Source organism: Saimiri boliviensis, chromosome 2, assembly GCF_048565385.1.
Source record: "Saimiri boliviensis isolate mSaiBol1 chromosome 2, mSaiBol1.pri, whole genome shotgun sequence".
Classification (NCBI taxonomy): Eukaryota; Metazoa; Chordata; class Mammalia; order Primates; family Cebidae; genus Saimiri; species Saimiri boliviensis.
The window spans coordinates 240,584,683-240,609,855 of NC_133450.1; the positions used below are offsets into that span (position 1 = coordinate 240,584,683).

The 25,173-nt window shown below is 42.1% G+C and overlaps 1 protein-coding gene across 29 annotated transcripts in view; it reads right to left on the reverse strand.

Moving 5' to 3' along the window:
* Positions 1-25,173, reverse strand: part of AOPEP (aminopeptidase O (putative)) — a 375,128-nt gene that overhangs the window by 299,154 nt on the left and 50,801 nt on the right. For all 29 annotated transcript variants that reach the window (XR_012516704.1, XR_012516705.1, XM_039474659.2 and 26 more), the window contains one exon: positions 6,843-6,996. Coding sequence is in view for 27 of the 29 variants with exons in the window: in XM_039474659.2 (XP_039330593.1) it covers positions 6,843-6,996 (154 nt within the window). In the remaining 2 variants the exon portion in view is untranslated. The remainder of the gene's footprint in view (positions 1-6,842; positions 6,997-25,173) is intronic.

The window sequence follows — 25,173 nt, forward strand, 5'->3', positions numbered from 1 at the left end:
GCTCACAAGCAAAGACTGCTCATTTCAATTCTTGGCGTGACTGGCTCTGTAAAGCAGTGAAAATTTACAGGTCAAATACTTATTGATGTGTTTAGATCAACAGACTAGCTTCAATCTAAGACAAGAGAAAGCAGTAAAATTTTGTTTTAGAATAAACTTTGTTCCGGAGGATTCAACAATTAGCCACCACGCAGGGCTAATTTTGTATTTTTTAGTAGAGACTTTAATATGTTGCAGGGGACTTCGTTGTTGGGGACTCAAAACAATAAAACTTCTCACCAAAATACAAACAATTCCTGCCTTCAGTTAGGAGTTTTCAAGTATCACCATATGACCAATCTCCAAATTAGAGACAATTTATAACTCACAAAGGAAGGAGCAGTACACACAAATTAAATATCCAATTCTGGAATTACCTGGAATAAAAGACTTGGACTGAGGTAGAACCAAGAACCAAATGAAAGTTACGGGTTCAAACTCCTCAAAAGAACACAAACCATTTTACTGAATGGTGATCTAGATGTTCTTAACACAGCCCATCAAAAGCTGTTACTAAGGAATACAGAGGCACTTTTGAGAAAATATTTTCCAACCCACTTTCAGTACAAATTTAACTGAGCCAGCCTTTTAAGGAAACAGATCAGACCCCAGCCTGCTTCATCTGACCACTGCCAGTTATTCCATCAAAGGCAGAGCTGAAAGAAAATTCCTAGAACCTGAGTCACAGGCCTCAAGAGAACTTATCTACTCAAAGCTACATCCAACGGTACTCCATTTTTTTACCTGATAACATGTCTTTTATTCAAACATAATGAAAAACTCCTCTAATCTTTATTTATTTATTCATGTTTATTTATTTATTTGAGATGGAGTCTAGCTCTGTCTCCCAGGCCGGAGTGTAGTGGCGCAATCTCGGCTCACTGCAACTTCCATCTCCTGGGTTCAAGTGAGTCTCCTCCCTCAGCGTCCCGAGTAGCTTGGATTACAGGCACACACCACCACACTTGGCTAATTTTGTATGTTTTAGTAGAGACAGGGTTTTACCATGTTGGCCTAGCTGGTCTCAAACTCCTGACCTCAAGTAATCCACCACTTTGGACTTACAAAGTGCTGGGATTATAGGCATGAACCACTGCACCCAGCATGTGATTATTATATTATTGCCCAGGCTGGACTGCAGTGGCAGCCTCATAGCTCACTGTAGCCTCCAACTCCTAGGATCAAGCAATCCTCCCACCTCAGTCTCCTGAGTAGCTGGGACTACAGGTGTGTTGCCTTGCCACATCCAGCTTCTTTTTTTTCTTTTTTTTTTTTTTTAAGAGATGGAGTCTGGAGTTGGGGTCTCACTTTGTAACCTAGAGTGGTCTCAAACTTCTTGTGTCAAATGATCCTCCTGCCTTGGCCTCCCAAAGTGCTGGGATTATAGGCATGAACCACTGCACCCAGCCAATTCTAACTACAGGTGCTCACTTGACTCACAGTGAATACTGAAAAATCTTAAGATGCTGATATGTCCCAATATGGGCAGAATGCAACAATAATTCCTCTCCAAATTTATGAAGTACCTTTCACTTACCCAAGGCCAGCGCTCAGGAGACCAATGTGGCCAGGTACAGATAAGTTTCACTTTCTAGCAGCATGGTACACAGAACACAGCTTCCAGCACCCAAAGGCATTTCACCACAGTGGAGAGTAAGAAAATGGGTGGAGACCCATAAAAACTCATCGGAGGAAGAAGACATGAAGGACAGAATTCTTGACACTGAATTCTGGCCAAAGTCTCTGGATTGATAACCTTACTTTGTGGATACAGTGAGTCAAAGTGCCTGTTGGTGGACATTTAACTAAAAAAGGCAGCAATGCCCACCCAATGACAAGTACTGTGCTGGTGTATGAGTGTAGTCAAAAGTCTCCCAAAGTGAAAAAGGCCATTTATTAAATTAACCACTGAAATTACTGTAGCACATTTTAAAAAACAACCCTAAAGGCAGAGAATACTGAGGTAGCCAAACCCAAAAGTGTTTGGCCTGATGACTTTCTGATGATCACATACAACCTAAACCTGATAGAGAATATTCCATCTCCATGGTAAGTTCTCTCATATCCTTTTCCAGTCAGGAACAAGGTGAGTTAGAGTCTCTCTGGGTATAAAAGGCACTAGCTCAGATGATGAAAATGATTCCAGTTGTGTGAATTAGTACCGTTATAATCAAAGCCTGGGGAAAAATCCAGGACTTCAATGCAGTCAAGCTCTGACCAGGTGAGAAGAGTAGGCTCCCACAGAGGAAATGGCAATGGCATCAGGGAAACCACTCCTGGGGTTCCACGTGGGGATCAGAAAACCTGGGCTTCAGCGTCTTCTCAGACTGGCTCTCTGTGACCAAGGCAGGCAACTCAGTATCTGGGGCCTCTTTTTCCCCGACTTTAACATGGTCGCCAGGCTGGAGTGTAGCGGCACGATCTTGGCTCACTGCAACCTCTGTCTCCCCGATTCAGGAGGTTCTCCTGCCTCCGTGTCCTTAGCAGCTGGGATTACAGGCACGCATCATCATGCCCACTTAATTTTTGTATTTTTAGTACAGACAGGGTTTCACCATATTAGCCAGGATGGTCTCGATCTCCTGACCTCGCAATCCACCTGCCTTGGCCTCTCAAAGTGCTGGGATTAAAGACGTGAACCACCCGTCTGGCCGATTCTGTACTTCTACAAAGTAATGGTCTTCCATAGACTCAGCACCAACTCAAAAATGCTGCACTTTCTATCAAAGCAACTTTTCATATACTTTACAACTCTCAGACCTGTTCACCACCAGATTCTTCTTTCAAATAATCAGTCTCCATGCATTTTCTTCTTTGGAGTGCCCATTTTCCATGCCTTTAATCATTTTTGCTAAGTTCCTCTGGACTTTATCCAAGTGTCTGTGTCATGTTTAAACAGTATGGCCCCCACAAAGGCCTCAAGAGGTTAAAGCAACATAACACAAAGATTCCCCTGTAGCTGAAGAAGGTTACAGTACAGCTGAAGAAAATTAATAAACTTTCAACAGCTTATCTGAGTGCCTTATAATCAACATATTTATTAAAATGCTCACTCAGAGTGGCTGGAGCATGTGTGAAAGTGGGGCAGGAAGAGGGAATGTTCTTACTACAATTTCACCCCCATGAACACTGATCATAAGTTCAGTGACCAATACTTTGGCCAAATTTCTGGAACCCAGGTGAACACTTTAGGCAAATGAAAACCTGTGGTACAGCAGGCCCCTGTGAAAGCTGGATTTACATGAATTTTGACTGGTGGTCTTAGGAAGGTTTGAAGTAGAATGGGTGCTGGGTAAGACAAAAGGGACCAGATGTGAACATAACCAAAAACACCACTGTGACTGGCACTTCAGAGCATCTTTGCTGGCAAACTTTGCATGAAGTCAGAAATGTAATGGATGAAAACACAAAACCACTTTCCAGCAACTAAAGACAGCACACATGAAGCACACGGCCGGGACAGGACGAAGCAAATGTAAGCTATGCTTTTAGCAGCAGTATATTCCTGATGGACGAGCATACTGATAAAGGAGGGGAGAGCTTAATCATAGCTTATTACACTTGGAAGGGAGCATGGGACGAATCCCATCCACTGGGCCTCACAGTTCCATAAAAAGACGCATTTCCCCAGGGTGGCACCCCTGATCTTTCTCCCCAGCGTACCTGACTGGCTTGGTCACCTCAGGCTTTCTCTTTTGAATCTGCTTGCCCACAGAGGGTGCACTTTTGGGCCTGTTCTTGCCATGTGTCAGGCAGACTCTGCATCTGTGTTACGGATGCCAGTAGCAGTCCAGCTGGGCTGGGAACTGTGTGGGTAAATTTGTCTCATTTGGAAATGGAGTCTAAAAAAGCCCACTGAGACCATGCACCTGAGCATTCCTTCAGTCCAGCTTCCGTCAATAATAAAACCTTTATTTTTATCTCCTCTGTCTGTTCCTCAACTGGTGAACTTAGGAGGATAAGAGAGGAGTTGTACCTGCTGCTTTCCCTAAAGCCCAACAAGAATTTTAGACACCATCTCTTCCCGGAATCTTCATTTGATTTGACCATTTCTTCCTCCTTTCAGAATAGTGATGCAAGAAAACCAAGAAGCCATTTAAGTTGCTTCTGAGCAGGAAGGAGAGAGCACAGAGTCAGTGGCTGCTGCCCACTCTCCAACCCCACATCTCTTTGGAATATGGCTAGAAAGGCAAAATAACAAATTTCTGTCTTTGCCTTCCCCTAGCCTTCCAAAGGCACACAGTTTCCAACTGCACGGCTCCTCCACCAATCAATCAATGCCTTAGATAAAAAAGAGTACTTCTTCTCTATCAAGAATTGGAGAACCCACAGGCAAAGCCTTCATTCTACAGATAAGGAAAAGTGCAGCTTTGTCCAAAGAGCCATAGCCAACTAGCGAGAATGCCACTGTCAGGCTCAGAGGTCTTGCTCTCCACTTCTGTTTTCTCTTCCAGTATGACACACTCCATTGAATAACAGTAGCTCAAATCATGACAGTGACTCTCCAGATAAGAAGGTGGATCAAACTCCAGGTGAGGCATTCATGTTACATATAGTTTTTTTAAAGTCTCCAGGTAAGATTCTGACTCACCTCTCTCTGGGGTCAGGCCTGGATATAAATCCAGGTATTGCTACTTACTTACTATCTGAGCTTCGATATCCTTACCTATAAAATAGGAATAATAATCTATCCAATCTGTTTTGCAGGCTTATCTTCAGGACTAAACGAGACGATATTTCGATCAAGACTTTCTCTGACTCCGAATACCCAATAGCTACTATATGAATTCAGAATAGGCTGGGATATGCTGTTAACAAAGAACCCTGGTGTTTCAGTGGCTTAACACAAAGCAGTGTACTTCTTGCTAATACCAGGTCCACTGTAGATCTAAGTGACTCTCCAGAGTACCTATCATCCTCACTCAGAAATTCAGGCCATCTGAAATTACAAAACAAAACCTTCTCTGTCATCCCACTGCAGGGAAGAGAGCGCACAGGAGGATCTCACATGAAATTAAAGTTCCCACGTGAAGGTAGAATATGTCACTTCTGCCCACAATTCCCTTCTTCCCTCAAGAATACAGAAGTAAAATCTACTATGCAATCTAGGATGTTCATATAGCTCAGGAAAGACTGCCCAAAATAGGCAAGGTACTGAACAAGAAGTGGAAATTACCTCCCTTCTGCCAAAAAAAAGCAAAATGCAGGCAATAATATGTGCCCATCCGAAGAGAAAGCACATAGTTTCATCTCTGAAAGATGAAGACGAATGGCCGCCATTACTGTAGTACTAGTAAAAGCAACATGGTAAAATAAAACCAACACAAAAGAAATCTGCATTAGGGGTATAGCTTAGCTGGTTTTCAAGGAGTAACTAACCATCTGTACCATTACTCTGGGCTTTCTCAACGAGAAGGTACTGACCTAGTGACTTTCTGTAAATAGGAAAAATGATTCAACTGAGCTGGGTATAAAATTCTAGGAATGAAGCACGATGCATGCACTGCGCCTCTTCTGGGTGTCCTCTTTCTCCCTGTTTCGGCTCTCAAAGCTAGAAACCACTGAGCATCTGGACAGGCTGCCAGTAAATATCCAATGGCCTATACTAATTTTTTAAAACGTCAGAATGATTTTATCTGGTTTATACTTTAAAAAGAAGAAATCACTACTGATGTTAACAAAGCCCTGACCAAGCAGGATTCCCTGAATCCAAGGGTTTTGCGTCAGATTCCCTGTGTCCTATGCTCCCAAAGAGGTGACCAGCTCCACTGAGAGAGGTGCTCTCCCTACAGTGCACTGCGAACAGCAGAGCAGCATAGAAAGTAATCCATCAGAAGCTAGGTGATTTATTTTTATTTCATTTTTTTTTTTTTTTGAGACAGAGTCTGGCTCTGTCTCCAAGGCTGGAGTGCAGTGGCGCAATCTCAGCTCACTGAAACCTCCGCCTCCTGGGTTCAAGAGATTCTCCTGCTTCAGCCTCTCGAGTAGCTGGGATTATAGGCACCTGCCACCACATCCAGCTAATTTTTTTATTTTTCAGTAGAGACAGGGTTTCGCCATGTTGGCCAGGCTGGTCTCAAACTCCTGACCTCAAGTGATCTACCCACCTTGGCCTTCCAAAGTGCTGTGATTACAGGTGTGAGCCACCATGCCTGGCCCCAAAGTTATGTTTTTGATCAGATAAGCACTGAAAACTAAAGTGAAAAGGTATAGGAGGAGAGGAGACACTGAGGATTCCTTGAATTTAGCCGAACACATATAAATATTTCAGCAGACTTCACAGGATTTCCTATCTCTCTTTCTGTATAAATAATATGCTTACATCTCTTCCTCTCAACTCTCTTTCCTTTTTCTTTTTTTTCTTTTTTGTTGAGACAAGAGTCTTGCTCTGTCGCCCAGAACTAGAGTGCAATGGCGCAATCTCTGCTCACTGCAACCTCCGCCTCCCGGGTTCAAGCAATTCTCCTGCCTCAGCCTCCTGAGTAGCTGGGACTACAGGTGCCCACCCCTACACCTGGCTAATTTTTGTATTTTTAGTAGAGTTGGGGTTTCACCATGTTGGCCAGGCTGGTTTCTAACTCCTGACCTCATGATCCACCCGCCTCGGCCTCCCAAAGTGCTGGGATTATAGGCGTGAGCCACCGCGCTCAGCCTCTCTTTGCTTTCTAATAGGGCTTTTCCTCTTTTGGTTTAGCTTCTCAGCAGGAATGACTCACATTCACAGTGCTTGGAAGAAATGCATCAAACCAATCCCTCAAGTGTTGTTGTTTTTTCTCTTTCCCAGCAAGTTCCCAAACACAAACCTGAAGTCGGCCTCAGAAGGTGACAAGGGTCTCTCTGTTGCCAAATCATTTGATGAACATGTCTCCAGCTTCATTTCTGTCCAGCATCCCACTGCAATTGTGAAGGTGGAGGCCGGCATTGGCATAGTTACATAGTAATACCAGCTTGAGCACCCTATAAACAGGAAGAGAAAAACCATAATGAGGCCAATATACGGTTCTGGACCCTGCTGTGTATTTCTTCTCTTGAGGCATGTGAAGAGCTTTTGTGATAAGCTGGTAAGAGCCAACTCTTGGAGGTCGGTCACATCAGCAGAAGAAGAGATACTATTCCAGGTCTCAGGAAAGACCAGGTCTCAGGAGGGATGATGGCTTCAAGGAAGCCAGGAAGGTATGGGTCTCTTCCACGAATCAGTCTGAAGCCCTTCACGTGAGGGTGGTAGTGTGGTTCCCTCACAGCTGTAAACACAGAAGCCCACAGGCTATATGGTCCTACAGAGACAGAATATGTCTCACTCATCCTTATTGCTGAACACAGTATTTAGCATTTTTTAAAAAATGCTCAATTCATACCTGTTGAATGAGTGGAGGAATGGGCAAAAGCAATGATTGCTTTGTACTATAAATTCTCTTGTCCAAATTTAACTCAAGTCAATATAAAATGGATATAGCAGAAAACACGTAAGACTAGGGAAGGGAGACACTTGGGTTTTCATCCCAACTCTGAAATTAATTAGCTCTGGAAATTCAGGTCTTACTTTCAGCCCCTTTTACTTGTTTAGCTGGTCTTCCACTCCTTGCTGAGCAGACAAAAAGCAGGTGTAGAGGTTTAATGGAGCCAAGGACTCCTAGTTTGTAACAGGGCTGGGATTAGAGCTGGGGAGGGTGTATTCTCCACTTGGTCCAAACCTTAAAGGCTTTTTATCAAAATTATGAATGGCTGATAACTTGTAACACTATACTTCCCACATTCATAAGATGCAAAAATAATTTTAATGTTCCTGAAATCTGAATGTGTCATACACCTGATTTAACATAGTATTTTTTTCTGAGCATCTGCTATAATCGTGTGTCTTAAGGGGAATTGATATCTTTTTTTTTTTAACTTTTATTTTAGGATCGGGGTACAGGTGCAAGTTTGTTACATAGCTAAATTGTATCATGGGGCAGGGTGGGGGGAGGTTTAGTGTATAGATTATTTCATCACCCAGGTAACAAGCATCCTACCTGATAGGCAGTTTTTCTTTTTTGAGACAGGGTCTTGCTCTGTTGCCCAGGTTGGAGTGCAGTGGCATGATCACAGTTCACTGTGGTCTCAACCTCTTGGATACCCAATATCCAATGTCTCAAGTAATTCTCCCACCTCACCCTCCCAAGTAGCTGGGACTACAGGTATGTGCCACCACATCCAGCTTATTATTATTATTATTTTTAGAAAAAGAGCCTATGTTGCTGAGGCTTGTCTTGAAATCCTGGGCTCAAGCGATCCTCCCACCTTGGCCTCCTGAAGTACTAGGATTACAGGTATGAGCTGCCATGCCCAGTCTGATAGGTAGTTTTTCTGTCCTCACCCTCCTCCCACCCTCCACCCTCAAGTAGACCCTGGTGTCTGTTGTTCCCTTCTTTGTATCCATGTATACTCAATGTTTGTCTCCCACTTATAAATGAGAACATGCAGTATTTGGTTTTCCGATGCTGCCCTAGTTCACTTAGGATAATGACCTCCAGCCCCATCCATCTTGCTGCAAAGGATATGATCTCAATCTTTTTTATGACTGCATAGTATTCCGTGGTATATATGTACCACATTTTCTTTATTCAGTCTATCATTGATGGGCATTTAAGTTGATTCAATGTCTTTGCTACTGAGTATCACCTTATATTATGGAACACATTTCTCTACTCCTCATGTTCTCATAGGGGACTTTATATTGACTTGAACTTCTGCTAGAGTAACATCTTTTGGTCCCTTCACAAACTCCTTTATAGGAGTTATTATTCTTTTTCTTGCTTTAAGTTTTAGAGGGTTAAACACATTTGACATCGAATCACTGACCAAACTGGCCTGTGCTTGTCCAGTTTGGTCTGTGATTGGATGTCAAATTCAGAGTTGAAATATTAACATGCCTCTTCTGGCCTAACATGACATTCTTCAAAGTGCTTTATTAGTAAAAACCAATAATAGAGGTTAGATTTTGATCTCTATGTGCATGGTTGCCTTGTCTATCTTAAAACAAATTCTGAACTCAGGAGGGCAGGACTTAGTAAAAAATAAACAATATTCCTGGTGAGATTCAAGTTTGGAAGTCGCGAGGGGAGTTACCTGAAGGAGAGACACAAACGGACGTGCTCGGAACTGCTGGAGACCCACCAGAGTCAGCCATTCTCTCCAACTTGCCTGGAAGGTGCAAGCATTCCTGCTTCTGGAACCAGAATGGCCACTCCTGAAATCCCTGGCTTTGTAGCTGACTGAAAAGATGAAGGTAGACCAGGTGCAGTGGCTCACACCTGTAAGCCCAGCACTCTGGGAGGCCGAAGTGAAATGATCACTTGAGGTCAGGTGTTTGAGACCAGCCTGGGCAACATGGTGAAACCCCATCTCTACTAAAAACAAAAAAATTAGCCAAGTGTGATGGCGTGTGCCTGTAATCCCAGCTACTCAGGAGGCTGAAGCAGGAGAACCCCTTGAACCTGGGAGGCAGAGGTTGCAGCGAGCCAAGATTGCAACACTGCACTCCAGCCTGGGTGAGACTCGGTCTCCAAAAAAAAAAAAAAAGAGAGAAGAGAAGTGGAAGGCATACTCCTCCTTAAAGAGACAATCAAACCCAGTGATGTTGAAGCCAATCCAGTGATAGCTTCTGCTGGGCATGAAGCAAAACCACAGCCTTAAAGAGAATCACTGCTCTGATTCCAAGCCAGTAAGAAGGACGTAGGGACAGTCACAGATGTCTTGATGAAAGAATGGCATGGATATGATATGACTGGCTACACAGATTCCACCTCTCTCATTTTTCTGTATTCCTATAACTACCTACATTCAGACCCTTGGCAGTTCAGTAAATAAGCAGAAATGGTGAGGCTTTCAGGTAAAAAGGGACGTTTAAATGTATGAGGCAGAGGCCACCTTTGCTTCCTCCCAAACTCCATTCAGGAACAGTAAAAGAATTTCTTTTCTAAAGACACGAAGCAACAAGGACAGAGAGAATAAAGCAGGAGACCCTGCAGCAAAATACGGGAAGCCAGAATGCAGACGGAAGCGTGTCAAATGACACAGCAGACCTGAATCCAGACCTGAATCCTAACCTGGCAGTGGGGAAAGGTAAGGCCCACCTCATTTTACTCCTTAGAAGCTCCAAAAGGCTCTGGGGTAGAGGAAATCCTAAACTAAGCAGGACCAGATGCATATCTAAGAAGTGGTCAGATCTGTAGACAGTCTCCCCAACCCTGCACACCTGGGCTATCTGCCCATCCCACATACACCTCAACAAATTTATTTTCTAGAAAGAGTAACAGGAGGGCCACTGAACTGGCAGGTGTGGGGTTGGAGAATAAATGGCAGTCAAAGGCAAGTGAATGGAATTAGATGAATACATGCTCATAGGACCCTTACTTGGTTCCAGAAGGCTGGCAGCCAGGCTTTCACTCTCTAGGAAAGAGACTGAAAGAAGGGGACCAGCCTAAGAAATCAGTCTATGGTGAAGCTGATGGTTGACAAGGCCTCCAAATGCATTCACAGCTTCCAATTAGTATTTCAGTCCCCTGCTCCTAAATGCTTGCATGCAAACTTCCAGGCATCTTTAGAAAGCCTCTAATGCAAAATCAAGACCCAAAAGGACAAGCAAATGAAAAAACAAAACGCAGAAACAAAGAATAAGATCATTATTAACTCCATCCAAGAAAAAAAAATTAACATGTGCAGAAATAATAATGTAGTCACAGTTTTGCTACAAGGCTCAGCTCTTAAAAACACACAAAAATATAATGATATAAATGAAGGCCAGATGCAGTGGCTCGCCTGTGTGATCCTAACACTTTGGAAGGCCTAGGTGGGAGGATCACATAAGGTCAGTAGTTCGAGACCAGCCTGGGCAACACGGAGATCCCATCTCTACAAAAAAATTTTTTTTAATTAGCCAGGTGCATGCCTGTCATCCCACCTACTTGGGAGGCTGAGGTAGGAGGATCACACTGGCCCAGGGGGTCAGGCTGCAGTGAGCTGTGATCATACCACTGCACTCCAACCTGGACGACAGAGCAAGACCCTATGTCAAAGTAATAATATAAATGAAGAACATTGGTCTAATCAACATTATGATATTAATTAATAGGAAGACAGGATTTTAGGAAGGGGGCCTGTGTTTGACGGAGTTGGGGGAGGGAAGAGGACAGCTAAATCCTTACCTGCCATAAGTGGGAAGACCAACTCCGAACAATAAAGTATTTTACTGAAGGACAGGCAGGTAAATATCAAGTAATCAGGCAAAACACGTGAAAGTGGTTACTTCTAAAAAGCAGAAAAAAAATGGAGGAACAGAGATTGCAAAGAATTGCTGCTTGGGAAAAGGGGTATAATAAGCCCATCAGAATTATTTGACTCTTTAAATATTACATCTTTAACACAAAATAATTGAACTAATCGATTAGTTAAAAGGGAATCTTAAGAGAAACAGAGTAACACATCTGGTACTGAGGTACTATTAAAATGATGAAATATAACTCAAAAGAAAGAGGCAATTTAGAGATCAGGAGCAGGCACTAGCCTATTAAGAAATCCTTTTAAGAATGAAACACTGTGTACAACAGGCTTTCTCCCTACATTCCACTTGGAATTTTTGTCCTGATTTTCTTGCTGCTGGTCTGGTTCTTGCACCATCCACCTAGTCCATGGGCAAGATGATACTTGTGGAAACAGCAGAAACTGAAACTACTTCCAAGAGAAAACACTGCTAATGGAGTAAGAGGTATTTTTGTTAGATCCCTGCACAAGGTCAACAGGATTCCATATACAGTGCCCAATGCCATCACGGCCCAGCACCTCCACCAGAATGTATGTACCCTCAAGGTAACATGAGGAGGACACCAGAAGTCACGGGGGGACGTGGCAGGGGAGAAAAATGGAGACTAGCAATGAAATAGTCAAAAACCTTAAATGACCCAGAGTTTAGGAGTGAGATAGCAATAGTGATAACAGAACCTGAAGTGAGTCCAATAAAAATATTTTAAAACTGTCATTGTTTCCTTGCAGTCTTCTGTGACGTTCAATAATGGAAATAAAATAATTTTTTAAAAATATCACCCAAACTCATATTTTAAGTGCCCAAGATGATTTCCTCCTACACAGCACACAAGTTTGTTTGTTTGTTTTACTTTCTTAGATTCCTAAAGTTCCTCTACTTAGTGCAGCTCATTTGGAATCAACTGTTTGATTGATTCAGACTTCAAGCTTTTAAAAGCAAAAAAGTTTTCTTGGCTACCAAGTGACAGTCAAATCGGGGCAGATCAATTGGCTGGGCCAAATAAGAACCAGCCAGAAAAACAATTCCCAGAGACCCTGGTCGAACTCTTCTGAGAAGCTTCTCACTGGAGTCTGGCCCTGGGCTTCTTGCCTGGATCCTGGTTGAATGCTGGAGCCCATGCTGAGATCACCGAGTGCTGCCCGTGCTCTGGAGAAGCTTTTCATTAGTTACTTGCTATGAGGACGTTTCTAGTATCCTCATTTGGAAGAAAAGTATCTTTTGAGTTGTCTGTTCATAGATTATTCCAATATGCCCAATCTTGCATAGAGACTGCCCACTGCCACAGGGAATACCACCTAACCTTATCTTCCAATCAGCCTACAAAAAAAGCAAAGAATAAGGTGGAAATACTCTCCAGAAAGCAGAGCATGCATTCCCAAGACAAAGATAAATAATTTCAGGATTGCCTACTGTTTGGAATAAGCCTGCCTTGCAAGAGAATTAATGAAAGTTTACTGTTTTGGGATATGTCCATTCATTGAGTCCCACCTCTGGAATCTGACAGCTGGGGTTTGATTCCCTGCTCTGTATTTACCAGTTTGAGCATATCATTTAATTTCTCTAATGCGTCAGTTTCCTCACGTATAATAAGAGAATGACCATAGTATCTTGTTGTGAGGATTAAGTTAGGATTAAATTAGAGAATCTATAGAGTGATCACTAGGCATAATAACTGGCACAAAGTAAGTGTTCAAGAAATGTTAGCTCTTGTCATCCGTAGTCGTTGTAGTCTTCATCATTTGCAAGCTCTCAGCTTTACAGCTGCCTACTCTTGATGCTCAGGCTGATTTTCTGAAGGCAGAGGCAAAGAATGCTGAAAGTATGGCTGCCACATGTGTACTGAAAACCAAGACCTGAGGAGGCCCACATATGGGGTTTAAGGTTGGATGGCATTAAAACACAGTCCACACAAAGCAATCCATTTAAAGGAGAACGACAACCTAAAGGGGGCATCCTGTATGACTTCATATAGAATGAGCCATTTGGAGACTATTTAAACGGTGTTTACTTTAAATGAGCCAACCTTGATGAAACAGACAGTGAATGCCTTCATTTTCCTTTTGATTCAATCCACTTGCACTAGACTCCCTTTGCTACACCAGCTGCAAAACAAAGAGAACACGCTGTACTTGAATTCACCCAGAGTTTTTCCTCTGCAGAGGCCAGAAACCTATCATGCCACTGGATGATTTCACAGCCAGGCTGGGATTCATTAGCCAGACTAACAGAGAGGGGTGGTAGGAAGCCATGCGGAGGAAAACAGCACTCCCCGTCTGCAGCACAAGCTGCCTCCCAACTTGCCCTTCCTTCTGGACTGATGCTGTAAGGATGGACTTCAGACCTCCTCACTCTCTCCTATTAGACTATATTTAGGGAGAGAACCTCTCATACTTCAATTGTCTCACTAGTAAGATACACGTATCACATGACATATGGACAGTAACAGCTCTTACAAGATCCAAATAGACATCTTCATCTCCCCAACAGCACTGAAATTTTCCTTAAAGATGACTGTGCTTTTTGCAGGTAAAAAAGAACTTTAAATGGATTAATTTTCAAATCACAAGACGCAGTTTAAAATTTAGTTTTGGGCTGGGCACAGTAACTCACGCCTCTAATCCCAGCACTATGAGAAGCCAAGGAGAATGGATCACCTGAGATCCAGAGTTCAAGATCAGCATGGCCAATACGGTGAAACCCTGTCTCTACTAAAAATACAAAAAAATTAGCCAGGCGTGGTGGCAGGCACCTGTAATAACAGCAACTCAGGAGGCTGAGGCAGGAGAATCACTTGAACCCAAGAGGCAGAGGGGGCAGTGATCCGAGATCGTGCCACTGCACCCCAGCCTGGGTGACAAAGTGAGAGACTCCGTATCCAAAATAAAAAATAAAAAAATAAAATATAGTTTTGAAAATAAGTATCATAAAGAGTGTTAAAACAGTTAATTATTTTCTCACTGACTATTCTAAAAACTGTCCTATGAATAGTTTTGAAGATTCTATCTTCCACGAAAGGGAAGAGACATTCTCGGTAAGCAGGGAAAAAGGAAGAACACGAAGGAGTGGTCAGTTCATGAAAGGAGAGAGAACTTTTTAAACCAAAACTGTGAGAAACTTAGCTGCTAGTTGAGATAATCATTTTTCATAAAAGAAAATATATTAACAGAAGAAAAATCAAGATACTGTAGTCATTTTTACACATCAGTCATGCCTACCAATAGTAAATTAAATGCGAAATTTATGGAAAATCAATGTCCTATTCTTAGGTGAGTCTTAGATAAACCCACTCAATATAATTAAAGGCACAGCTATAACCACACCCACATAACCACTCTGCTTGTGCAGAGGCAAAGGCAGATCATATTTCTGCAAATTTAAGCATCACATGGAGCTTCTTATATTAAAGAGTTACTGTTTTCACTGAAAATTATAACAGGCACTTAAATTCTTCGTATTAAAACCGTCCATTTTACTTTTTCAACCTCTGCACTATTAGACAAACAGTATGAAACCTTTGGAAATATCAAATTGACACATGCTTTTATTTAACACATAATCTTTCTTTCCTCAGTCCCTCAGTAGCCCCTGCTACTTTTCCTACCTCAAAATTGTTTCTTTCTCTAACCGCAATAGGTTATTTCAGAAATTCCTGTCCAAACTATTCTATAGGTTATGATTACTTTGGAACACCTTTGTATCACAAATTAAAGATGCCTAACAATGTGTATAGGAATATGTATATACAGGACCATGTGCGTTTATAAGTGCATATAGACATACTATATAAAATGTATATATTACATATTTTAAATGCATAATATACATACATCTGTACAATAAATAAAATACACACACAAAAAGAAGAGCTCCCCATTTTGGGTGCTCTTCCCCCTTGGCCTCCTTCTCCACTGCTTGGGTCTTGCAGCAAACTCCAGCTTTCTGTCAGGACTCTGTAGAGTCCACATCTTCTGGTTTTCTAAGTGAGTGCCACCCTCGTGAATACCCACAGCGTGACTGTCTTTCGTTAGTTCTTCTCCACAGTTGCTTACGGGTTGTAACTGGCACCAGAACAAACAAGACAGTAAGACGCCCTGGGCTGGTAGGCACCAGCATTGCCTAACCAGGGCGATGTGCCAGGTCAAGCCACCGCTTCACAAGCACTGATGCTACTCAGCAAGGCTTCGGGTTTCCTTCCCTGCAACATGGTACTGCCTCGGGCACAGGAGAGGCAGGAGGGAATGACCATCAAGATCATTCTTGTGAACTAGGTAAAAGAGCGCCACCTGCTGAACACAAGCACCTCTACGGGTTTTCCTTGCTGGCTGATTGGACACCTTTGGAATACACCACACCAGGCTTGTTTTTCAAGTCTCACTGGCCACTCTGACTTTTGATGCAGGTAATCCAATTCTCCTTAAGCTGGATCAGCTAATTGGACACCAAATCATAACTGCCCCAGGTGGTCACAGGTCAACCTTACTGCTTTACTTATATGCAACATTCATGAATGTCAAGTCCAAGACAAAAATCCACAGCAACAAGAACTGGTATATATATGCCTGCCAGAATCATCACTGTCTGAAAGAAACCATGACGGCTTTCACATATGTCACGTATGGTAAGTGCAGTGCCAGGAGGGTAAGCAAGAACTAGTCAACAACAAATCACAAAACAAAAGAATTAACTGGCCAGGCGCGGTGGCTCACGCCTGTAATCCCAGCACTTTGAGAAGCCAAGGCAGGCGGATCACGAGGTCAAGAGATTGAGACCATCCTGGCCAACACGATGAAACCCCGTCTCTACTAAAAATACAAAAAAAAAAAAAAAATTAGCTGGGCGTGGTAGGACGTGCCTGTGGTCCCAGCTACTCAGGCGGCTGAGGCGAAAGAATTGCTTGAACCCAGGAGGCGGAGGTTGCAATGAGCCGAGATTGCGCCCCTGCACTCCAGCCTGGCGACAGAGCAAGACTCCATCTCAAAAAAGAAAAAAAAAAAAGAAAAGAAAAGAATTAACTGACAGAGATTTAGAAAGTTCCCGGCTCACCGGCATCTTTCTAATGGGAAAAGATGAATACATTTGCCCTCTGTTCCTACCCTTTAAAAACAGGAATATATGTACTGGCATGGAATAAAGTTTCCCCAGGTCTGGAAACCAGGAGCTTTCTCTACTTTGCATTCTTTCTTCGTGAGGAAGATTTTTAATCATAAGCATTCCTAAATGCCTCTTAATTTACCATTTCCTCATACGTAATTCCTGGTTACATACGATGGGAGCAGTCTAAATACTATTGCTCATTTTGAAAAGTTGGCTTTCAATTGCACACAGGAGGGTCTGGGCTCTCAGATCTTGGCTTTTTCCTGGAATTTCCCACACAAAGTCAAAAGAAAGAGAATGTCAGAGAGTTGGTCTATTGGGCAGGCCAGAGAGTAGCATTTTGCCCAGAATGAAGTAATGTCTACAGTCTTACTTTTGCACAGAAAAATGAAATCAGATCCTAAGCAAGGGCACGGGTAGTTTGTAACACCTTCCACTTGTTCATGTGCTTTTTCTCCTTCATCTGTAAGAAGCTTACATTAGGCAGTCTTCTTAATTTACTTAAGGCTTCCCACAAAAAATAGAAGCAGAGTATTTTATTTTTCTAGGAAGCAGGAATATACTAAATTAGACTCTATAAAAATAAAACTAAACAAAAAATTACTAGAAGAAAATAATTATGTTCTAAATCAATTCTTTTTAAAATTTGTTGAGGCTGGAAAAAAGGCAAACACTGTAATTAAGCAGAAAAACCAAAATAAATGATCCTGAAGTCAATTTTGTTGCTATCACCAGTAGTTTTAAATGTTATTCCATGAAAAATATTACTTCTGCCTGATTATAAAGAACATATTTGCCGGGCGCGGTGGCTCAAGCCTGTAATCCCAGCACTTTGGGAGGCCGAGGCGGGTGGATCACGAGGTCGAGAGATCGAGACCATCCTTGTCAACATGGTGAAACCCCGTCTCTACTAAAAATACAAAAAATTAGCTGGGCATGGTGGCGCATGCCTGTAATCCCAGCTACTCAGGAGGCTGAGGCAGGAGAATTGTCTGAACCCAGGAGGCGGAGGTTGCGGTGAGCCGAGATCGCGCCATTGCACTCCAGCCTGGGTAACAAGAGCGAAACTCCGTCTCAAAAAATAAATAAATAAATAAATAAATAAATAAATAAATAAAGAACATATTTATTCCACAAATACATATTGGGCCCTTATTCTATACAAGGCACTGTATTAGACATTGGGTCTCTGCACTCAATAGCTAAATTTTGGTAGAGAATAAGGCCAACAATAACTTACAGGATAACATCTCTGTCTGCCCAAATCGAATTATGCTGAGGAAGTTTAATAATAAAGGAGCTAAGCAAGTTAATCTAAACCTATGGTCTTGACTTAGCCTTCTTAAAAAAAAGAGTAAGGACTACTCAGTTAATAGAATTCTTAACAATGGTCATCACCCTACATCCAAACCATTATCCTTCATTTTAAAAACAGTTAGGAGAAATGATTTCCCTTATGAAGCAAGGACCCCAGAGGTCTGTCTTCTGATTTCTGTACCCTGCCCAAGGGCTGCTGTCATTTCTGTCGCTGTTATCTGCTCCCAGGTGCTTTGCTGCTTTGGGAAAATCAGCTGGTGCCTGGCAAACGTGCTAATCAGGCCTATGTGTCACTGTGATGGAAACTGTGACTTGCTGGGTCGTGCTTTGCCAGTCATGTTTTCAAAGATAGCTCATCGTTTTAAAGGGCATTGTGTACAACGAAGTATAGGTCCTATGAGACCAATCTGCCAATCAAGAAAACATGACTTAGAAAGGAAATAGCCATCATCTTGTATCCACATCCCTCTCTCTAGGGAGTGCAGATACATTTGCAGACATTATTCTATCCTCAGAACAGCCATTTTGGTTCTAGCAAACAGCTCTATTAGTACTATTTCCTGATTATCCTCTGATAAACCCCATCTGTGGGAGGAATTGCAGTATTACGCATGGAGTTCTTTGATCTTGTCTCACTTAATTCTCCCTCAGCTTGAACTCACAAAGTTTGTTCTGTGGTATCACGTAAGGTGTAAGTGGTATAAACATAAGCAAATCTCAATAAGCATCTATTTTATTACTCTGGCCTCAACTGGAATTCTGGGGTTGGGGGGGAGGATCCACAGATATATTCCTTGGGGTACAAAAGTTTTCCATAAAAATTTCAAAGTTGATTTTTAATTTTTTGATGATAACCTTCAAATAGATACACAACAACTGACAGATGGATATGGCAGAGGTCAGAAAACTTCTGTAAAAGATCGGGTAACAACTATTTTAGGCTTTGCAGGACCTTGCTGCCAATACTCGATTCTGCTGTTGCGACATGAAGGCAGTCAAAGACAATGGCCATGAGCCAATAAAACTTTATTTACAAAAATAGGCAGTGGACTAGATTTGGCCAGCTGACCCCTACAGTCATCCAGATCTGAGTACTGCCAAATGATTTCAGAGTTCCCATCTGCATTAATGTGTATGATTGCACAGGGACGTGTGGGACTGCGATAATTATCAAGAGATAATGAGAAAAGAACATAAGGATGATGCTTTTGGCTGAGTAAAGGCCAAATGACATCACAGCATGCAAAAGTTTACAGCAGATAAAAGACAAGTGGTGGAGAACTGGATTATCGTGTGGCTCAGGGTAGAACAGGTGTTCAGTCTCAAAAGAAACTGCAAGGAGCCATCGGCACCACATTCATATTGTGAGGGGCACTTTCATCTCAGCAAAATATTAATCTTCACATTTGATTTAAGTTATAAATTTGAATTTTATTGATTTTCTAGTTTGATCTGCATTTCATTTATAATTTTATTTTGGCTGTATGGATGTGTAAGAGTTTTAAGAACACAGAGTTCATATCTAGTCTTAGATCTATAGCTTTTGAAATGTCATTCTAATATAAATAATTTAAGTAACTGTGGTAAATCATGAGATCTTTCTTTTTTTTTTTTTTTGAGACGGAGTTTCGCTCTTGTTACCCAGGCTGGAGTGCAATGGCACGATCTCGGCTCACCGCAACCTCCGCCTCCTGGGTTCAGGCAATTCTCCTTCCTCAGCCTCCTGAGTAGCTGGGACTACAGGCACGCGCCACCACACCCAGCTAATTTTTTGTATTTTTAGTAGAGACGGGGTTTCACCATGTTGACCAGGATGGTCTCGATCTCTCGACCTCGTGATCCACCCGCCTCGGCCTCCCAAAGTGCTGGGATTACAGGCTTGAGCCACCGCGCCCAGTCCGAGATCTTTCTTTCCCTCTAAAAAGAAGAATAATCAAGTTTGGAAAACACTGTCAAACACAAGGCTTTAACTGCAGGGCCAAACCATGAATGAGAAAATAGGTTGGTTTGGTGAGAGGGTGGGGAGAGCCCCATGGCATCTTGGGAGGTGTAGTTAGCACAAGCACACCGTTATAGGCAGAAATGGGAGCAGACCACGTTATCACTGCCCATCTGAAATTGTAGTGTTTCATATACTCAATCAATTCAGCGTGTCAGGGAACCAAACAGAGAGGGCAGAGAAAGCCTATGTGAGTCTAGCAGAACTTGACTGAACAACTGCCAACAAGACACTAGAGCCCAGATAAAGGAGCTGCATGTACCTGCCAACCTTTCATCTGTTGAACTGAGAGGGGATTTTGGTCCACGCACATGTGGGAATGGAATGGGGCTAAAGGAAATCGACGCATTTTATCCTGTCTGTTGGTACACACCAGAGAGGAAAGCCATGAGAACCATAGGAAAAAATATATATGCAGAATAAAGGTAAAACAAGACATCATTCTAAGGACTCAGAGGAAGAACAGCATCAGAAATCAGTTTATGACTGAAACCCAAACAAAATTCGGAAACTGACATCATCATTATGCTACAAGAAGATACAACTTCTATGAAACGATAAAAAGCCATGAGGAGATAACAGGCTGAAACATAAGAATAACAGACTGAGATTAAAAACCAACAAAGAAAGAACATTTTTAACCTGAATGATTAAAAGAAAACTAATGTTACAATAACATAATGTAAATCTCTACTACTGAAATTAGAAAAGAACAAAAATGTAACTATGGAAAATCAGTGGTATAAAGTATAAATAAAAATGCAAAGGCAAGCTACACATACTGGAAGAATATATTTGTAATACATATACCTGGCAAAAGGCTTGAACCTAAAATTATATATTCCTTTTTTTTTTTTTTTTTTTTTTGAGACAGTGTCTTGCTTTATCGCCCAGGCTAGAGTGTAGTGGTATGATCTCAGCTCACTGCAACCTCTGCCTCCTGAGCTTAAGTGACTCTCTCACCTCAGCCTGCCAAATAGCTGGGATTACAGGCATGCACCACCATGCCCAGCTAATTTTTGTATTTTTAGTAGAGATGGGGTTTCACCATGTTGGCCAGGCTGGTCTCGAACTCTTGACCTCCAGTGATCCACCCGCCTCAGCCTCCCAAAGTGCTTGGATTACAGGTTTGAGCCACTGTGCCCGGCCCGGTCCATATTCTTATAATGTAATAAGTAATAAAACAACCAAAAACTCCATATTAAAAGAAAAATGAACAAATGACATCAACAGATGCTTTTCAAAAGAAGATATAAGAATGTGCAATAAGTATATGAAAAGGTGCTCAACACTGTCATCAGTGAAATGCAAATTAAAACCATAATGAAATAGTATTTTACACCCAGTTAGAGGACTAAAATTAAAAGGACTGAAAATACCAAGTGTTTCCAAGGATGAGCAGCAGCTAGAACTCTCACACGTTGCTGGTAAGAATATAAAATGATGAAACCACTTTGGAAATAGTTTGGCAGATACTCACAAACTTAAGCATATACTTACATGATCTAGCAATTTTACTCTTAAGTATTTACCCAAGAGAAATGAAAACCTACATCCATAAAAAGATTAATACATATGTTCACAGCATATTTTCCATAATGGCCAAAAACAGTCTAAATTGTCCACCAGTGAGTGCATGGATAAACAAATTGTGGGTTTACTCACACAAGGGACCACTATTGATAAATTTTAAAAAATAAGCTAGTGACACCTGCAGTAATATAGATGAATCTCACAAACGTTACGCTGAATAAAATAGAGGGCCACCAAATGACTCTATTTATATGAATTTTGAGAAGCAGTCAAACCAGTCTATACTGAAGGAAATCAGATCAGTGGTTGGCTGGAATGGGGTTAGAAGAAATGAGTGCCAGGGCACAGGGGAATTTCTGGGGTAATGGAAATGTTCGTGGAGTGATGATTAATTACATAAGTGTGTTTATCTGTGAAATCTCATTGAACAACACATTTAAGATACACACATTTATGGCCAGGCATGGCGGCTCATGCCTGTAACTGAGCACTTTGGGAGGCCAAGGTGGGCAGATCACTTGAGGACAGGAGTTCAAGACCAGACTGGCCAACATGGCAAAACACTGTCTGTACAAGACACAAAAAACTCAGCCAGGTGTGGTGGTGTGCCCCTGTAATACCAGCTACTAAGGACACTGAGGCACGAGAATTGCTTGAACCAGGGAGGCAGAGGTTGCAATGAGCTGGGATCACACCACGGCACTTCAGCAGGGGTGACAGAATGATACTCTCTAAAAAAAAAGTACATATTTATTATGTATGTGTGGTGGTTAATTTTAGGTGTCAACTTGACTGGATTAACGAATACCTAGGGAACTGGTAAAGCATGGCTTCTGGGTGTGTCTGTGAGGGGGTATTTCAGAGACTGGCCTGAGAGTTGGTGGACTGAGTGGGGAAGATCTGTCCTCAATGTGGGTGGGTCACCTAATCAGGGACGCAGATAGAACAAAAAAGAAGATAAAAGGATTTGCGCTCTCTTTCTCCTAGAGCTGGTTTACTCTCCTCCACTTGTACATGCCCTCTTGCCTTGGGGACTCCAGAATTCACACTAGCAGCCCCCTGGGTTCTCAGGCCTCTGGCCTTAGACTGAGAATTACACCATGGGCTTACCTAGTTCTAAGACTTTTGAAATTAGACTGAGCTACCAACATCCCGAGGTGTCTAGCCTGCTGTAGATCTTCTCATCCTTTATAATCACATGAGTCAATTCCCCTCATAAATCCCTTATCATCTGTCTATCTATCTATCTTTCTATCTGTCTATCTCATATTGATTCTGTCTCTCTGGAGAACTCAATATCATATGTAAGCTATATATACTATATTAGTTGATTAAAAACAAGGGCACCCACATCTAGAGTCATTTTAGAAAGTTTTGTAGTACATAAATTTAAAAAAAAAATTACATGAACATATAAACAGAAAAATCAGATGACTTTCAAAGAACAAAAAAAAACTTTGGTATCATATTTCTCCTCAGAAATACTAGGTAAGAGATGATAATGGAAACAAGTAGAGTTGTTAAAGAGGGGAAAAAGTGACTCAAGAATGTTATACTTCAGTTAATAGAGTTGCTACAAATGGCCGGGCATGGTGGCTCACGCCTATAATCCCAGCACTTTGGGAGGCCGAGGCAGGTGGACCACAAGGTCAAGAGACCATCCTGGTCAACATGGTGAAACCCCGTCTCTACTAAAAATACAAAAAAAATTAGCTGGGCATGGTGGTGCATGCCTGTAATCCCAGCTACTCAGGAGGTTGAGGCAGGAGAATTGCTTGAACCCAGGAGGTGGAGGTTGCGGTGAGCCGAGATCATGCCATTGCACTCCAGCCTGGGCAACAAGAGCGAAACTCCGTCTCAAAAAAAAAAAAAAAAAACAAAAAAGAGTTGCTACAAATAAAAAATTACAAAAGAATGTTATACCTAGCCAAGGATTGTTCATAAATGAACACAACAAAAAGCCAATCCATTCATCCACCTTTCTAAAAAAAAAATTGAAGCTATTTCCCAGGCAACTTAAGAGCTCAAGAATGAAGAAAATCTAAATACTTACTATAAAATCATTTGAAACTGAATGAATGAATGAAACTGAATGAAAAGATAATAAAATAATAGTAATTCCTAGAAAAAAATAGAATACAAAAAAATTATAGAGAAAATGTGAGTCCCAAATCCCAAGTTTTATATGGGTGCAGAAGGATAACGAAAGTAAATACCCATCCAATTCCTTATTTAATATGAAGTGCAGACCAGAGATATTGGTTAACTAAATCGTAAAAGACTCATTTATGGGATACTCATAGCCATAAAAATAATGAGAAAAGGCTAGGCGCAGTTGCTCACACCTGTAATCCTAGCACTTTGGGAGGCTGAGGAGGCTGAGGCAAGCAGACTCCCTGAGCTCAGGAGTTCAAGATCAGCCTGGGCAACACAATGGAACTCTATCTCTACTAAAATACAAAAATTTAGCCCGTGTGGTGACATTCACCTGTGGTCCCAGCTGCTCAGGAGGCTGAGGCAGAAGAATTGCTTGAACTCAGGAGCGGGAGGTTGCAGTGAGCCATGATCATGCCACTGCACTCCAGCCTGGGCGACAGAGTAAGACTCTGTCTCCAAAAAATAAATAAAAATTTAAAAATGAGGAAGCTCTTTATGTTCTGATACAAAATATCTATAAAATAAATTTATTCTGGCCAGGAGCAGTGGCTCATGCCTATAATCCCAGCACTTTGGGAGGCCGAGGCAGGAGGAGGTCAAGAGATCGAGACCATCCTGGCCAACACGGTGAAACCCAATCTCTACTAAAAATACAAAAAAATTAGCCGGGCATGGTGGCATGCGCCTGTGGTCCCAGCTACTCAGAAGGCTGAGGTGGAAGAATCGTTTGAACCCAGGAGGCAGAGGTTGCAGTGAGCCAAGATTGTGCCACTGCACTCCAGCCTGGTGACAGAGCAAGACTCCATCTCTAAATAAATAAATAAATAAATCTATTCTAAAAGGAAAGTATAATAGGAAAAATGTGTCTAGCATGCCACAATTTGTACAACAGAGAAAAAACATATTATTCAAGAGAAATTCGTAACCTTGGTTGCCTGGGGAAGTGATACTGGGTATCTGCGAAATAGAGGTAAGAAAGACTTTATTACAAATGCTTTGTCCTTTGTTATTCTCTAAATGAACCATTTAAATGTTACTTTTTTTTTTTTTTTGAAACGGAGTTTCGCTCTTGTTACCCAGGCTGGAGTGCAATGGCACGATCTCGGCTCACCGCAACCTCCGCCTCCTGGGTTCAGGCAATTCGCCTGCCTCAGCCTCCTGAGTAGCTTGGATTACAGGCACGCGCCACCACGCCCAGCTAATTTTTTTGTATTTTTAGTAGAGACGGGGTTTCACCATGTTGACCAGGATGGTCTCGATCTCTTGACCTTGTGATCCACCCGCCTCGGCCTCCCAAAGTGCTGGGATTACAGGCTTGAGCCACCGCGCCCGGCCTAAATGTTACTTATTTTTTAAAATAACCTTTTTTTTTTTTTTGAGATGGAGTTTCACTCTTGTTACCCAGGCTGGAGTGCAATGGCGCGATCTCGGCTCACCGCAACCTCCGCCTCCTGGGTTCAGGCAATTCTCCTGCCTCAGCCTCCTGAGTAGCTGGGATTACAGGCACGCACCACCACGCCCAGCTAATGTTTTGTATTTTTAGTAGAGACGGGGTTTCACCATGTTGACCAGGATGGTCTCGATCTCTTGACCTCATGATCCACCCGCCTCGGCCTCCCAAAGTGCTGGGATTACAGGCGTGAGCCACCGCACCCGGCCTTAAAATAACATTTTTAAATGTGTTGTTTTTAAGAATCAAGTAAATACTCATCGGTGACTTCAGCACCTATGTAAA